We start from the raw sequence: 16,738 nt of genomic DNA, 5'->3' as shown, positions 1-16,738 counted from the left end.
TAATATCTAAAGTCAGTTTTTGCATTGGCGCACTTTTCACTAAATGTATCAAATGTTGTTTGTTGTTTGTTAAATCTGGTGCATCTATAAACCTAACACAGCGGGTTTAACCGCAGAATTTTGGCGCCGACAGCTGCACAGAAATTTTTTCAAAATCCCACCGGCAGCCCCGACTTTTCTGGGAGATAGTTCTGAGGATCACGGAGTGGCAGCTTAAAGGGGTTGTGTCACTTCAGCAAATATGTAGCATTTATCATGTAGAGAAAGTTACTACAAGCCACTTACTAATGTATTGTGATTGTCCATATTGCCTCCTTTGCTGGCTGGATTCATTTTTCCATCACATTATACACTGCTCGTTTCCATGGTTATGACCACCCTGCAATCTATCAGCGGTGACCGTGCTTGCAAACTATGGGAAAAAGCACCAGCCTATGTGAGCTCCCATGATCCCGGCCACCAGAGAGGCTGGAACTTTTTCCTATAGTGTGCAAGCACGACCACCACTGATGGATTGCAAGGTGGTCGTAGCCATGGAAAGGAGCAGTGTGTAATGTGATGGAAAAATGAATCCAGCCAGCAAAGGAAGCAATATGGACAATCACAATACATAAGTAAGTGCCTTGTAGTAACTTTCTCTACATGATAAGTGCCACTTGCTGAAGTGACACAACCCCTTTAAAACCGCTGCACTGAGAATGGACATGTCCCTCTTCTGTGCGGCTGTCGCTCCGCAATCCTCGGGGCTGCCAACCATTGAAATAAATGGGAAGCAGAAACCATATGGCAATCGGTGAGATTTCAGTGCAGGTGTCCATGCGAAAGTTCCACAGCAAAAGACACCATGTGAACACACCCTAACACTTCTGTCTAGAAATATTACTCCACATTTTCCTACTCCACCCTGCTACTGAAGTGAGTTTGTGACTTTTTCATGACTTTTTAAAAAGTCTGAGCGATAAATCTGGTATGAAACTCATTAACCATGGCCGTTTTTCAAGCCATTTTTTCAAAAGTGGAGTGAGTGGTGTAAATAGGCAAAAATTCGCAAAAAAATTTGCGCAAGTGATGTAAAAAAAAAAAGTCACAAAGCTCCTACTATGAAGCCTGCTTTCTGATAAATTCTCCCCATTGAATTTAGTATTGTTCGGATACCCTACCGAGCGGTTGGCATCAGACCTTCTCTTGTCAAACATCACCAAGCAAAACAGGAGCTTACGCCTTAGCTCGTTATCTAGAATTCACTGCCCCTTTGCCAATCTGGATTACGCCGCTAGCTATTTTATACTTTTTTTTTTTTCTTCTTGATCTTTTTGAAAACTAAAAATTTGCAGTGAGGTAAAATAGAAAAATGGATCAGCAAACCAACCTAACTGTAGGCAGCTCCATGTAAATGGAAAAGATTGCTACTGACTACGCCTGCCAGTTCCTGAGCGAGCCAGAAAAGAGGAATCTGGCACCGTTCTCGGTGAGCAACTTCATCTTTCATCTGTATTTCTCTTCTGTATTTATCTTGCTTCAAGAAAATTCTGAGAATGTCTTTTCCTTCCGACTTGGCTCTTGCCATAAACCACAGAAATACTCGGAGCAACATCTTGCAATTGTTCGGCTTTGTGTACTGTACATGTCCCGGGCTCTGCTGAATAACAAATGTATATTTAATGTGACAGCTATAAAATAAAAGATAAAGTGCCACTTAAGACTTGTTCTTCTATACATAAAATCACGGTAAACCTCCGATTTTACATACTATATATATATATATATATTTTTTTTTTTTTGCTTGGTTTAAATTGACATCCTCTGGGTGACCTCACTCTCGGGCTCGGAGCCAGCTGATTTTTAGTTTTTCTAATGTTAATAAAAACATTATCATAGCCTTTAGCATTGCAGTATCTCAAGATCTGGCTAAACACAGGAGCCAGGAGTGGATTTTGACAAGGAGACTCTAATTCTGCCTTTATTGAAAATATTCCTTTTTATATGTATATGACATGTAAATGGCGGCTGCACATGAGCCATATATACAGATTGCCTTTGTATTTCAGGCAGGTTTCCTTGGTTAGAGGTCAGATACTTGTAATGCTGCCTGCTCTTATCTGTGAAATAGAAAGCATGTGGAGCTTGGAGATGGATTCTCGTGAAACCCTCATCCTCAGCGGTTCTTGCACATGTTGTTCTTGTCTCCAGTATCAGGAAAAGTTTGTGAATGGTACGGTTAATTCCGCTTCTGTTCCTGCTGCTGTCATTGGGAGAGAGTATTTCCTAACAGGAGTGCATATAAGGAAAATCAGGCCCATCTTTTCATTTAAAGGGGTTGTGCACATATATATATTTTTTTTTTTGGGGGGGAAACCCCCCTTCTAGAGCAGGCCTTCAAGGAGAAGTATACTTAACTGCTTCCCGATGCTGGCTTCAGCACTTTCTGCTTCTCCACTCGGGGCCCTGGATGTAAACTTCCATCTTGACGCAGCGGCCGACAACCGATCATGTCACCACTGCAGCCAGAGATTGGCTGCAGCAGCATCAAACCGGAAGTTTATATCCAGGGACCTGAGTGAGCGGAACAGTGAAAGCCGAGAGCCAGTATCGCCAAGCAGATTAGTATGCTTCCTTTGACAGGTTTGCCCAGGAACAACCCCCCCCCCTTCCAAACATGAACAACCTCTTTAAGCTAAGAGGATATTTAGCCTAAAAATGAAGTTGTCAGGTGATTTCTGCATCCCAGTCTGAGAGCAGGACTTCACACGGGGAGTGAAATTGAGCTTCATGATATATAGGTTTATGTTATTGGAAGCAGGATTTCTGAGTAACAAGCAGAATAAATCCTGGCAGGACTTCTTGGAAAGACAGTGAGAGTCCTGATTACTCCGCCAACACACAGTGTATCAGTGTGTGTAGAAAGCAGGCGGTCAGTCATGGGCATGGTAATCAGGACTCTCGTAGCTTTCTTGGGTGTCCTGGCAGGTTTTATAGTGCTCTTAATAGGCATTTGGTATGGGACGGGGATATGATATGATATGTTTCTTCTGAAGATGCTTTAGTTCTCCACACCTAATATAAGAAATAACCCTATATCTATAGATCTACATGGCCACTCTTTATATATTCCCATAGGCACTTATGACCAGGGATAGGTTTTTAAAAAACCAATACACAGATATCAAGTCTATCATGATCATGCCATGGAAACTTCATGAAGGGAGTATTCTCCTTATGTTGATAGGTGATAACGTCAAATTGCTGGAATAACCCTTTAGAAGAACACATTACAAACATTTATTATTTTTTCTTCAGTTTACTCTTTTTTTGTGAATTTATTTTTTGTTCTTCTTTCTTTACTTCCTGGAGTTATGTCCTTAAAGGGGTTGTCCCGCAAAAAATATTCTACAGTTTTCAAACCAGCACCTCCATCTGAATCTTTTTCTAATTTCATGTAATTAAAAAAATTAGCATAGCCGCTGAGTTATTCAATAAAATGTATCTGTATAGCACCACCTGCAGTTTTTCCTTATTTCTTTGACCTACTCACTGAGAAGGTCGCACATGCTCAGTTTCAACCTTCAACTGCCTCCTGGGCTGTGATAGGGAGAGCATGGACACGCCCCCTGAGCTCTGATAGGGAGAGCTGAGACACGCCCTCTGAGCTGCAGCAGAAAAGACACTCCTCTTGAGCTTTCAGCTTGATAAAAATCTAGAAGAGCAATGAATGAGGAGATCTCTGGATCCATGTGAGGTACAGGGCTGGTTCTAGCTTTGTAAGAAAGAGAATGTCGTGTACTATATGATGTCTCATTTTTTACATTAGTCATGGGATAAGCCCTTTAATGGAAATGCTCTCCTGCACTTTCTTTGCAACAGTAGAGAGATGCTTTACATATGAGTTAATAGCGTCTGGAACCTGAGATCGGCAGTGATATCAGCAGTCCTCCACAGATAACCCCACCTCGCACTGTGACATCACCAACCCTCCCTAGATAAATTCATCCAGTCACTGCATTCTTTGTCTTTTCTAGGGTAACATGCATGCTTGGCTGAGCATACATGCTATTCTAATGGGGAGAAGGGAATACACCACTGCCAGGCCACCCTATCTCTCATGGGAACAATCCCATGGGATTTCAACATGCCTAATAGTTCTTTCCCCTGACTTTGGCTATTTGATGAAAGTCGGGAGACTGTATTCCAGGAGGGACCTTATTTTGGTATACCCTGGATCAATGAGGGCCTATGAATATGTTCAATGGGAGATTTACACCAAACATAGGGCCAAAATGACATGTGAACAGACTCTAATGTGTATGGTCAGCTCAGCAGTTATAGTACGCTTGTGCTACGTCTGTACCAAACCACAGCAACCAGGCTTCAGCTTTGAAGACCACACTTATGATTGAAATAGATGTCAAGCCCCTACAGCCTATCATTTATACCCAGGCCATTACATGATAGATTTGCTTCCCTAGCACCTTCACCGCCGAATACAGAGCAGAATATGCTGTCACACATCACGAGGATCGGGAAGGCAGGGTCTGCCTTCAGTTTATGCCTATATTCAGCGTTTCAGGACTCTGAGCTGTGTTTTAGCCATAAGGAAACTATGCGGCTGGGATGAGTGATAACAGATTTCCTTGTGGTTATCAGCCACATTGTCAGTATGAGTAGAAGATCTGCTATATTTTATCGGAGGGGATGGATTTCAGTGGAGCACTTAACATGAAAGAATGTTTACTGCGCTGTTCAACAGACCTGTCATTGTCAGACATGGGCCAAATATTACCTTTTTGGACAGTTTCAGAACATTCCATTAAATCCCTCAATAGAGAATGATCTGGATTACTGCTTTATCTCCTGGCTTGACTCTGTGATTGCCTACTGTGCTGAGCGCCACCTGGGATCTAATCAAATAGATCCTCCTTTGTGTGCAGACTAACCACGCTCTGCTATTCGGTGCCATGACGTGCACTGGAAGATGAAAAGCAGCTGTCCGAGCACCAAGTAGATGTTATGTGCTCAGCGTCTACAAGACTTCCATTATTCATAGTTCTCATTTGGTTGTCTACTACCCCCCCCCCCCCCCCCCCCCCCACCAGAAAGGTAGGTAAAGATATGCAAAACTTTCCACGCAAAGTGATGGAAACTCCCACTGTCGGCAGATTTATACCTTTGACACTGGCTGACCTGTTACATGTGCACTTGGCAGCTGAAGGCATCCGTGTTGGTCCCTTGTTTATATGTGCCCACATTGCTGAGAAAAATTAAGTCTTATATGCAAATGAGCCTCTAGGAGCAACTGGGCGTTGCCGTTGTGGAGATCTCTGGATCCATGTGAGGTACAGGGCTGGTTCTAGCGTTGTTAGAAAGAGATTGTCATGTTTTATGTGATGAATGATTTTCATTTTTAACATTACTCATGGGATAACCCCTTTAAATTGGAAATGTAAGACGATGAATTTCATATAGTGAGGTGAAGTATATAAGTAGTCATTCTGCCCCCATATACTTAATCTCGTTAGACCACTTTGGCTTTGAGTTACATTTTAGTTGAGTTTTTACAATCTCTGTGCTCAGTAATTTAGTGGTAGAAAAGCATGCATAGTGCATATTTACATGGTGAGCTAAAGCAGACCATTACGCCGTGCTTATGGCTCGCTTCTACTCATAAAGGAACTATTGTAGTATGGCCTATGGTGAAGGTAAGGCAGCACAATATATGCCGGAGCCTGATACATAATTAGTCTCTTCTTTATAGCTCTCTCAAATCAAATTCATAGACAGCAATCAGAACCAACACTAAATATACTCTGTTTACCAGTATACATTGTGGAGTGCTGGTACTTAGGGCTGGCCGCCCTGTGCGAGCCAATCTTGTGGCGCCCCCCCCGTTCACCTAAACATACACAAAGAGGAAAACAATATTTGTAACAAACAGTTTTTTTTTATTACATATAATTTAAGTGCAAGTGCAAACAAGTACAATCATACCTAGTGTCACCCATAGCCAGTCTATTGCCCCCTTAATCATACCCAGTGTCACCCATAGCCAGTCTCCTGCCCCCTTAATCATACCTTGTCACATTTACCCAGTCCCCTGCCCTTCTTAATCATAACCAGTGTCACCCTTACCCAGTCCCCTGCCCCCTCAATTAGACCCTGCCCCCCTTAAATTAAGGGTGACAGACACTGGGTATGATTAAGGGGCAGGGGACTGGCTATGGGTGACACTGGGTATGATTAAGGGCCTTATAATGTGCCAGTAAAAAGGGACCCTCATAATGCCCCCCAATAATGTGCCAGTAAGTGTCCCCATAGATGCCCCCCCATCATGTGCCAGTGTCAAGTGCCTCTCCCCCCCACATGTCCCAGTATCATAGTGCCATCTCGCCCCTTCCTCCCACAGTGTCAGTATCATAGTGCCATCTCTGCTGGGTGTGTTGGGGCAGCTCTCATGTGTGTAGATGTACACTGGCTATAACAGCTATAACAGAGTCTACAGTAGAAGTCTCATTTTTTCAGTCAGTGGCTATGCAGCTCTTATAGCTGTGTGGGTAAGTGCTTTGCCTCGGATACAGAAGGTGGTGGGTTTGAATCCCAGCAGACACATCTCTCCCTCTCCTGAGGACGGAAATACAGATGACTATGCCTGGGATTTGTCGGATTCAAATCTTGTAAATAAGAAGTGTGCAAGTTGTGACACTATACAGTAGTACGGGCGCTGCTGGGAGGTGAGAGAAGGCTGCTGCTGTCCTGCATGTTGTTAGTGTGTGGTGTTTGTGGCACAGCTCACACACCCCATTGGTACCTGCTGGTACTAATGTGTATAGTTGGGTCCAGAAGTATTTGGCCAGTGACAGAATTTTTATGAAGTACAATGGATTCATGGTGAGATTGGAGTGAAGACTTTCAGATCACCGGAGTACCAGAGGATCCTCTGGTGGGCCCAGGCTCTCTTAAAAGATCCAGAAGATAAAAATAACATTTTGGCTGCCTTTGGAGCCAATCACTTGCCACTAAGGTCTATTTTCCTGATTTAAAACCTATTACATGTTATTGATGATATGGGAATTCAGCCCCAAGAACCCCACTCCAACACTGCAGCCATTTTTACATAGTCCCTCCATTTTCACAGGCTTAAAAGTAATTGGACAAGCTAAGATAATCATCAATATTAGGGGGCATTCACGTAGCTGTGTGTATTTTGTGGTCTGCAAAATGCGGATTTGCAGAATACGGAGGACGTCCATGTGGCATCCATGTTGGATCAGTTTTTTTTGCGAACCCATGGACTTCAATGGGTCCGTGGTCCGATATTTGTGCTTTCCATCTCCGTATGTCCATTCCAGAAAAGATAGAACATGTCCTATGCTTGGCCGCAAAATGCGATTGACGGACCCATTGAAGTTAACAGGTCCACAAAATAAAAAGATGCACCATGAATGTCATCCATATTTTGCGGATCCACAAGGATTATTTTTAATATTTGGATGCAAGTACAGATGTAGCAAAGCTTCTTAACCATTGGCATGTTACGCTAATAACTTATTATGCAATGGTGCTGTACGCTAGTTGCATAGTGTGGGTGTTAACAAAGAGAGACATGTCAGGGCATATCATATAAATCGCATTGGTGCGCTATGTTAAAGGTATAGCGCACCATGGTGTTGCACATAAACTTTGCTGTATCTGTACTTTACAGTCTATGACTTCCTTAGATTTAGAATACAAGGACATCACCAGATGCTGAGTTTTCTCCCTTAAAGGGGTTATCCCATTAAAATTATTTATAACCTATTTGCGGTATCCCCTACGATACTGAGAATGAAGGGTCCCCGAGTGCTCTCTCTGAATGGATCAGTAGTGCACATCTGTCCACTGCTCCACTTACTTCTATGGGAGGTAGACAGCACTCCATCAGTCCTATAGAAGTGATAATGAACAGTGGACCGACCTACTCATTACCTCTTCATTCAGAAAAGGAGACACAGGGACTGGTGTTGATCGAGCACCAAAGTGCTCTGGTGCTCGAGTAGAACACTTTGGGATGCTCGGGTGCTCTACAGAGCACCAGAGCACAATGGAAGTCAATGGGAGAACCAGAGCATTAAACCAGGCACCTCCTGCTCTGAAGAGGGGAGGGTGTCTGGTTCACAGGAAAAGGTCAGAAATTGATGGGGGGGGGGGGTCTGGATGCATCTTGGACTCCCAGGTCGCTGCCGGGAACGATGTTGTCCGAGTTGTACGCCACTTTTACAAACTGACAATAATACGCACAAAACCGAAGATAAAATCGATTTTAGAGGAAAACTTGTTAGGAAGCATTCTTTCCTGTATATTTACTTGTATATAAAGTGCAAGTGCTGCCAAAAATTACAAGGAAGAGGCACTCCGATACAACCTGTATATCACATAAAGGAGGGCCTCATTCACATTGTGGTACAATTGTTTATGTAGTGGGACTCCTACACTCATAAATCCTATGCACTAAATGAAAGGGCTGCCAAAAATTACAAGGAACCTGCACTACAATACATCCTTTATTACAGATAAAGGAGGGCATCATACACACCCTTGAAAAATTATGATTGATGGCCTGCTGGTGACCCTCAAAAACATTAGGAGCAAGGGCCTGCTGGTGACCCTCTAAAACATTAGGGGTGAGGGTCTGCTGCTGAGCTGACCCTCTAAAACAATAGGGGCGAGGGCCTGCTGCTCATCTGACCGTCTAAAAATTAGGGGCGAGAGCCTGCTGCTGATCTGACCCTCTAAAACATTAGGTGCGAGTGCCTGCTGCTGATCTGACCCTCTAAAACATTAGGGGTGAGGGTCTGCTGCTAATCTGACTCTCCAAAACATTAGGAGTGAGGGTAGCCTAATAAGCATGTTGATATGATGGAGTAGGAGGACGAGAAAAGTAAGATTGAACAATATACCCTTTTTTGTGGTGGAAGGGGTACATGGGAATACAGTGTATTCAATACACCATAAAAGCCACATTTAAAGTGCCTTTATGTTCAGCTGCTTTCCTCTGGTGGAGTAGAGAAGTCGGGGGCAATCCAGGCCTTGTTCATTTTAATAAGAGTCAACCTGTCAGCATTTTCAGTTGACAGGCGGATGCGCTTATCAGTTATTATGCCCCCAGCCACACTAAATACCCGCTCTGACAAAACGCTGGCGGCAGGGCAGACCAGCACCTCCAAGGCGTAGAGCGCTAGTTCGTGCCACATGTCCAGCTTGGACACCCAATAGTTGTAAGGCACAGAGGGATCACCGAGGACGCTGACACGGTCTGCTACGTACTCCTTCACCATCTTCCAAAACCTTTCCCTCCTTGTGACACTAGGCCGTGCATCAAGAGTCCAAACAGACAAGACTTCGCTGTCCTCAACAGGAGGATAACTCTCAATCTCCTTATCCCCTTCCTCCTCTACGGCCCATCCATTCTGAACAGATGGAATAAACCTGCTATGGGTACTACCCTCTGTAGCGGAGGCAACCGTCTCCTGCTCCTCCTCCTCATCATCATCCAATTCACAGAGGTCAGACATCCATGCCCACTCGTCGCTTGTGAAGAGCGGAAGCTGACTGGAAAGGCGACAGCCATGTTGCAGCTGGTATTCCACTACTGCCCTCTGCTGCTCACAAAGTCTGGCCTATATGTGGATTGTGGAGTTCCAGCGCATGCTCACGTCGCACAACAGTCGATGAGCTGGCAATTGCAAGAGCTGCTGCAGCGTTGCCAGACCGACGGAAGCTGTAGATGACTTTCGGAAATGGGCACACACGCGGCGCACCTTCACCAGTAGCTCAGGAAAATTGGGGTAGGTTTTGAGAAACCGCTGAACCACTAAGTTGAACACGTGGGCTAAGCATGGTATGTGTGTGAGCTTGCCGAGCTCCAAAACCGCCACCAAGTTACGGCCATTATCAGACATTACCATGCCTGGTTGTAGGTTGAGTGGCGAGAACCACAGCTCAGTCTGGTCCCTTATAACCTGCCACAGCTTTGCGGCAGTGTGCTGCTTGTCACCTAAGCAGATCAGTTTAAGCTCGGCCTGTTGCTGCTTCCCCACTGCAGTGCTACACTGCTTCCAGCTACTGGCTGATGGCTGACTGGTGCTGCAAGATGAGAATTCAGAGGTGGAAGTGGAGGAGGAGGTGGAGGAGGAGAAGGGGAGTTGCAGCCACTAATGTAGGTGGTGGCGGAAATGCTGATGGAAGTAGGGCCCGCAATCCTTGTCTTCGGTAGCACCTGTGCCATCCCAGGGTATGACTCGCTCCTGGCCTCCACAACGTTCACCCAGTGTTCCGTCAGGGAAATGTAGCATCCCTGGCTAAAAGCACTTGTCCATGTGTCAGTCGTTAAGTGGACCTTCCCAATAACTGCGTTGGTCAGGGCACAGGTGATGTTACACATGCTGGTGTCAGGCTGGAACGGCACACCGGGAAAAATAGTGATGGCTGGGGACTGAGTAACGAGGGACGGCCGCCGCCATCAGGCTGCGGAAAGCCTCAGTGTCCACAAGCCTAAATGGCAACATTTCCAGGGCCAGCAATTTGGAAAGGTGCGCATTTAGTGCTATGGCCTGTGGGTGGGTGAGTCAGTATTTGCGCTTTCGTTCAAAGGCCTGGGGTATGGACTTCTGTACGCTGCGCTGGGACACAGAAGTGGATGTGCTAGCTGATGGTACTTGCGAAGGTCCAGGTGCAGGGTGGGAGGCATCCGGGCCTGCGTCTTGGACAGGGGATTGGCCTGCACATAACACAGGGGAGGAGGAGGCAGTGGTGTGACCCGCAAACACTAATTGTGGACCCAGGCGTTCGGCCCACCTATGAGGGTGCTTTAATTCCATGTGGCGGATCATGCTGGTGGTGGTGAGGTTGCTAGTGTTCACGCCCCTGCTGATTTTGGTACGGCACAGGTTGCAAATGGAACACCTACCCCTTGGCAAGCGAGATTGCCACAAGGGGGTACTCCGGGGAACAGTTGCAGGCCTGTTTGGTGTGGCCCGCCTTCTCCCTTTTGCCACCCCACTGCCTCTTCCAACTGTGTCTCATCATCATCATCCACCTCGTGAAACACTAATTCTCGTTCCCCACCGTCATCTTCTTCTGACTGTGGATGCTCAAGAGTTTGGGAATCAGTGCACAAGATCTCCTCATGTCCCTCTTCAAGCGGGCTTGGCGAAAGGCCCAAATTAAGGAATGGCGATGAAAAGAGCTCCTCGGAAGATCCGAGTGTGCGATCACTTCTTTGCTAAGACTCTCCATGGTGGGAGGAAGGAAGATCAGGTTGAGGATTCTGTTGACCAGACTCTTGCCTACTGAGACTAGACTTTGTGGAAGACAGGGTGGTGCTTAACCGACTGGAAGCATTATCTGCTGCAATCCAACTGACCACCTGGTCGCACTGGTGTGACTTTGAGAGTGGTGTCCTGTGCCGCCCTGCAAACAGTGACATGAAGCTAGGTATCGTGGATGAGTATGTTTCTTGTGCTCTGGCAGCAGGCACAGTTTCACTGCGCCCAGGGCCACGGCCTCTGCGTCCACCATCAGCAGCACAGCCACTTCCCATGCCTTACTGCTCGCCTTTAGCATATTAAATGGTATAGCAGTATGCGCAAATAAACTACACTGAATGTCACAGATATTTAGGATGCACAAACGTTATACAGGAGATGTAGCAGAGGTAATGTCGCTGTCACCAGCTGCGAAAAAATTACACTGAATGTCACCGAGATTTAGGATGCGCAAAAGTTATACAGGAGATGTAGCGCAGGTAATGTCGCTGTCACGCGCGGCTAATAAAAAATTACACTGAATGTCACAGATGTTTAGTATGCGCAAACGTTATACAGGAGATGTAGCGCAGGTAATGTTGCTGTCGCCAGCAGTAAAAAAATTACACTGAATGTCACCGATATTTAGGATGCACAAACGTTATACAGGAGATGTAGCGCAGGTAATGTCGCTGTCAGCAGCGGCCAAACAATTGTGCTGAATGTCACAGATATTTAGTATGCGCAAATGTAACACAACAGATGTAGCAGAGGTTGTGTCACTGTCAGCAGCGGTCAAACAATTGCACGCAATTTAGCGCAGGTTGCGCTAATATTGCAGCCAGATTAAACAATAGTCCTTAAAAGTACTTTAGGGTTTCTAACACCTTTCAACAGTAAACCCTGCCTGAAAAAAAAATAAAAAATCCTGTCCCTACACTATCTCTCCCTTCTGCTGCAGCTCTCCCTGACTTAGACTACGCTGAACAACGTATCATTGGGTGCTATATAGCACCCGATGACGCGTTCTGGCCAGCCAATCACTGTAATGCCAGTAACCAACATGGCTACGGCATTACAGTGAGTGCCAATAGCTCCCCGCACTTTTATTGGCTGCGTAGCAGCCAACAAACGTGCGGGGAGGAGACTTGAGCTTCGCGCTCGAGCACACGTGGTGTTCGGCCGAACACCGCAATGCTCTAGTCACTATCAGGGACCCCTTGTTCTACAGATTGTATGATGTCCCAGTGGTTGGACCCCCAAAATCTGATATTTATCAATCATCCTGGTAGATACATTTTTGTGGGATATCCCCTTTAAGCTGCTTTGCCAGGTCTTTGCTGCCGCTGCTTTCAGTTGCTGCTTGTGTGTGGGTATTTTAGCTTAATTAATGGTGAACCTCAGCTCCTGTATATCCAGTATATTATAGAAAGAGCAAGGTAATCCTAGGTTTTGTCATAAAGTTGGACGACTACCAGTTATGTCAGTAGCATGTCGGCCATAGTCTTTCGGCTGACTCCATCATAAGCATGCACACATCCAGCATGACCAGTCTCTCTTTCTGCCAGAGTACACGTGAGAATTTAGCACTGGTCACACCGTAATTGCCAAGCTCGTATGTGTATAGCCTGCTTTGGCTTTCTAGATGTTATTTGCAATTAATTTCCTTCAGAAGAAGTCCTGACGTTGATGATGGTTCTAATTTGCAAAACAGTGAGAATGAATAGTCAAACATCCATTTGTAGAAGGTAGAAGACCAAACTTGACATTCTTAGCTTATGGCTTCTCAGCAGAGTGGATGATATCACGTTGTATGTAATATCCGTTATACTAATGGTTCGCATTGTTTTTCTTGTCCCAGCTTCTCATAGACATGGTTGGCTCTGCTGATGCTGTTCTCCAAGAAGCCGCCGCCGGTTGTATCGCCAACATACGTCGCCTCGCTCTGGCCAATGAGAAAGCAAGATATGGCTAACCTTTAAAGAACAAAGAATATTTCTATTTTCTACTCAACTTCACAAAGAAATCCTTAGCTGGTTTTTGAGGACACAACCAATCAATTCATGCGGATATCACTGCAGCATCATCTGTAATATTAGATGTTCATTCTTCCTACTGTACAACATGCCTGTCTGTCCTGGCTATAGGCAAATGCCACTTTATAATAGATTGGGTTGAAGTCAGGTCTAATATGTTGCCTGTGCTAAACTTGTAGATATGATTCTGACATCAGCAGTAAAAGTAATGAAAAACTGGAAGTCTTAAGTGTCCTTGTCTCAAAATGTGTTGACTGCTTCACAGCGAGTTCCAAACCTGTATCATATAAACCTGTCATTGGTCCGTGTTTCATATTTTGAGATCCACAAAAAAGTAAAGTAAGTATAGATCAGAAGTGACAGCTGGCGGCACTGAGAAAATAAAGAAGTGACCGGCTGGAATGTCCGCATCATTCCAGTATCATGGCGTCATGTCTTACCATGTTACTACCACATCTAATTATAGTAAAATTAGGTAACATATCGAATATATACTTCTACTGGTTCATTACATTCTACAAATATGCAGCTGAACAGAACCTTTTTATGCCGGCTGTACAGATATAACAGGGTCTATGTACTGCCAGGACAACTGTATATATTGCATTGATCCATGGAAGTTATTTTTCCTTCAAATTTGGCTTACATACTTGTGGTAGACATAGACCATTAGAAACGTTACCGCACACCATACGTATATTTGTTTCAATGACAGTTGTGTCTCCCTGAGCTCATACTCAATATTCCACACTTCCACCAAGAATCAAAACTGAATCCATGCACCATCATTTTAGTCTAGATATTTATTTACAAATTAAATAATCTGGTAGATCAGTATGTTATGGGGCCTCCAAGCATGGCTGCACCTAGCCTTCTGGCTGAGGCGAAAACTGAAATCACTCCCCCCCCAATCCTTGGAATAGGTCATCAATATCTGATCAGTGGGGGTTCAACACCCAGCACCCCTGCTGATCAGCTGTTTGAAAAAGAAGTGGCGCTCCATGTGGGCGCTACTTCCTTTGCATTACACTGCCCGTCGTCTCGGAGATGCAGTATAATTACAAGTACCCATTCTATTCTCATGAATGGAGCGAGTACTTGTACTATGCCGCCACTGCAAAGGAGACAGCGGGCAGTGTAATGAAGGAGAAACAGCGCTCGCATGGAGCACCGCCTCCTCTTCAAACAGCTGATTATCGAGGGTGCTGGGTGTTAGACCACTGCCAATGTGATAATGTTTACCGATCCTCAGGATAGGTCAACAATATGTATTGCCTGCACAACACTTTTAAAAAGTTTTTTTTTTAGATCTTTTAACTGATGACTTATCCTCTGGATAGGTCATCAGTATTTGATCGGTGGGGTTCCGACAACCAGGACCCCGGCCGATCAGCTGTTCAAGAAGGCACCAACGCTCCTGTGAGCGCCGCAGCCTTCTCGCTGCTTTTCCTAGGTAAGTGATGACATGTTAATCGGTCACATGGCCTAGCAGCAGCTCAGCCCCGTGGAAGTAAATGTGTCCTAAATATCTGGATATAAGTAGATGAGTAGTGCTCTTATTCTTGATATATATGTATATTACTTATATCCAGATATTTAGGACACTGGTGCTATCTCCTACAGTGGGATGCGAAAGTTTGGGCAACCTTGTTAATCGTCATGATTTTCCTGTATAAATCGTTGGTTGTTCCGATAAAAAATGTCAGTTAAATATATCATATAGGAGACACACACAGTGATATTTGAGAAGTGAAATGAAGTTTATTGGATTTACAGAAAGTGTGCTATAATTGTTTAAACAAAATTAGGCAGGTGCATACATTTGGGCACTGTTGTCATTTTATTGATTCCAAAACCTTTAGAACTAATTATTGGAACTCAAATTGGCTTGGTAAGCTCAGTGACCCCTGACCTACATACACAGGTGAATCCAATTATGAGAAAGAGTATTTAAGGGGGTCAATTGTAAGTTTCCCTCCTCTTTTAATTTTCTCTGAAGAGTAGCAACATGGGGGTCTCAAAACAACTCTCAAATGACCTGAAGACAAAGATTGTTCACCATCATGGTGTAGGGGAAGGATACAGAAAGCTGTCTCAGAGATTTCCGCTGTCTGTTTCCACATTTAGGAACATATTGAGGAAATGGAAGACCACAGGCTGAGTTCAAGTTAAGGCTCGAAGTGGCAGACCAAGAAAAATCTCGGATAGACAGAAGCGACGAATGGTGAGAACAGTCAGAGTCAACCCACAGTCCAGCACCAAAGACCTACAACATCATCTTGCTGCAGATGGAGTCACTGTGCATCGTTCAACCATTCGGCGCACTTTACACAAGGAGATGCTGTATGCGAGAGTGATGCAGAGGAAGCCTTTTCTCCGCCCACAGCACAAAAAGTGCCGATTGAGTTGGGCTAAAGCACATTTGGACAAGCCAGCTTCATTTTGGAATAAGGTGCTGTGGACTGATGATGCTAAAATTGAGTTATTTGGCCATAACAAGGGACGTTATGCATGGAGGAAAAAGAACACATCACTCCAAGAAAAACACCTGCTACCTACAGTAAAATATGGTGGTGGTTCCATAATGCTGTGGGGCTGTGTGGCCAGTGCAGGGACTGGGAATCTTGTCAAAGTTGAGGGACGCATGGATTCCACTCAGTATCAGCAGATTCTGGAGACCAATGTCCAGGAATCAGTGACAAAGCTGAAGCTGCGCCGGGGCTGGATCTTTCAACAAGACAACGACCCTAAACACTGCTCAAAATCCACTAAGGCCTTTATGCAGAGGAACAAGTACAATGTTCTGGAATGGCCATCTCAGTCTCCAGACCTGAATATAATTGAAAATCTGTGGTGTGACTTAAAGAGAGCTGTCCATGCTCGGAAGCCATCAAACCTGAATGAACTACAGATGTTTTGTAAAGAGGAATGGTCCAAAATACCTTCAACCAGAATCCAGACTCTCACTGGAACTTACAGGAAGCGTTTAGAGGCTGTAATTTCTGCAAAAGGAGGATCTACTTAATATTGATTTCATTTCTTTTTTGTGGTGCCCAAATTTATGCACCTGCCTAATTTTGTTCAAACAATTATAGCACACTTTCTGTAAATCCAATAAACTTCATTTCACTTCTCAAATATCACTGTGTGTGTCTCCTATATGATATATTTAACTGACATTTTTTTATCGTAACAACCAACGATTTATACAGGAAAATCATGACGATTAACAAGGTTGCCCAAACTTTCGCATCCCACTGTATATAGAGAATAAGCAGATGTTGACACAAATACACTCTTACACCGATAAACACATACACACTAACACACACTTATTTACTTACAGGCTGCAAGTGCACAATCTGGTACATGACAACCTCTTTCCAACAAAGCTAGAACCAGCCCTGTACCTCACATGGATCCAGAGAT

General features: G+C 44.6%; 1 protein-coding gene across 1 annotated transcript in view; it reads left to right on the top strand.

The window, feature by feature from the left end:
• Positions 1-13,493, top strand: part of ODAD2 (outer dynein arm docking complex subunit 2) — a 142,695-nt gene extending 129,202 nt beyond the window's left edge. The window contains exon 20 of the mRNA XM_044294472.1: positions 13,135-13,493. Within this exon, the coding sequence (XP_044150407.1) occupies positions 13,135-13,248 (114 nt within the window). The 3' untranslated portion in view covers positions 13,249-13,493. The remainder of the gene's footprint in view (positions 1-13,134) is intronic.
• Positions 13,494-16,738: the final 3,245 nt, after the last annotated feature.

The sequence above is a fragment of the Bufo gargarizans genome, chromosome 5 (genome assembly GCF_014858855.1).
Source record: "Bufo gargarizans isolate SCDJY-AF-19 chromosome 5, ASM1485885v1, whole genome shotgun sequence".
Lineage (NCBI taxonomy): Eukaryota > Metazoa > Chordata > Amphibia > Anura > Bufonidae > Bufo > Bufo gargarizans.
Note: the sequence above shows the minus strand (reverse complement) of the source record. Positions and strands in the feature narration are given on the sequence as shown.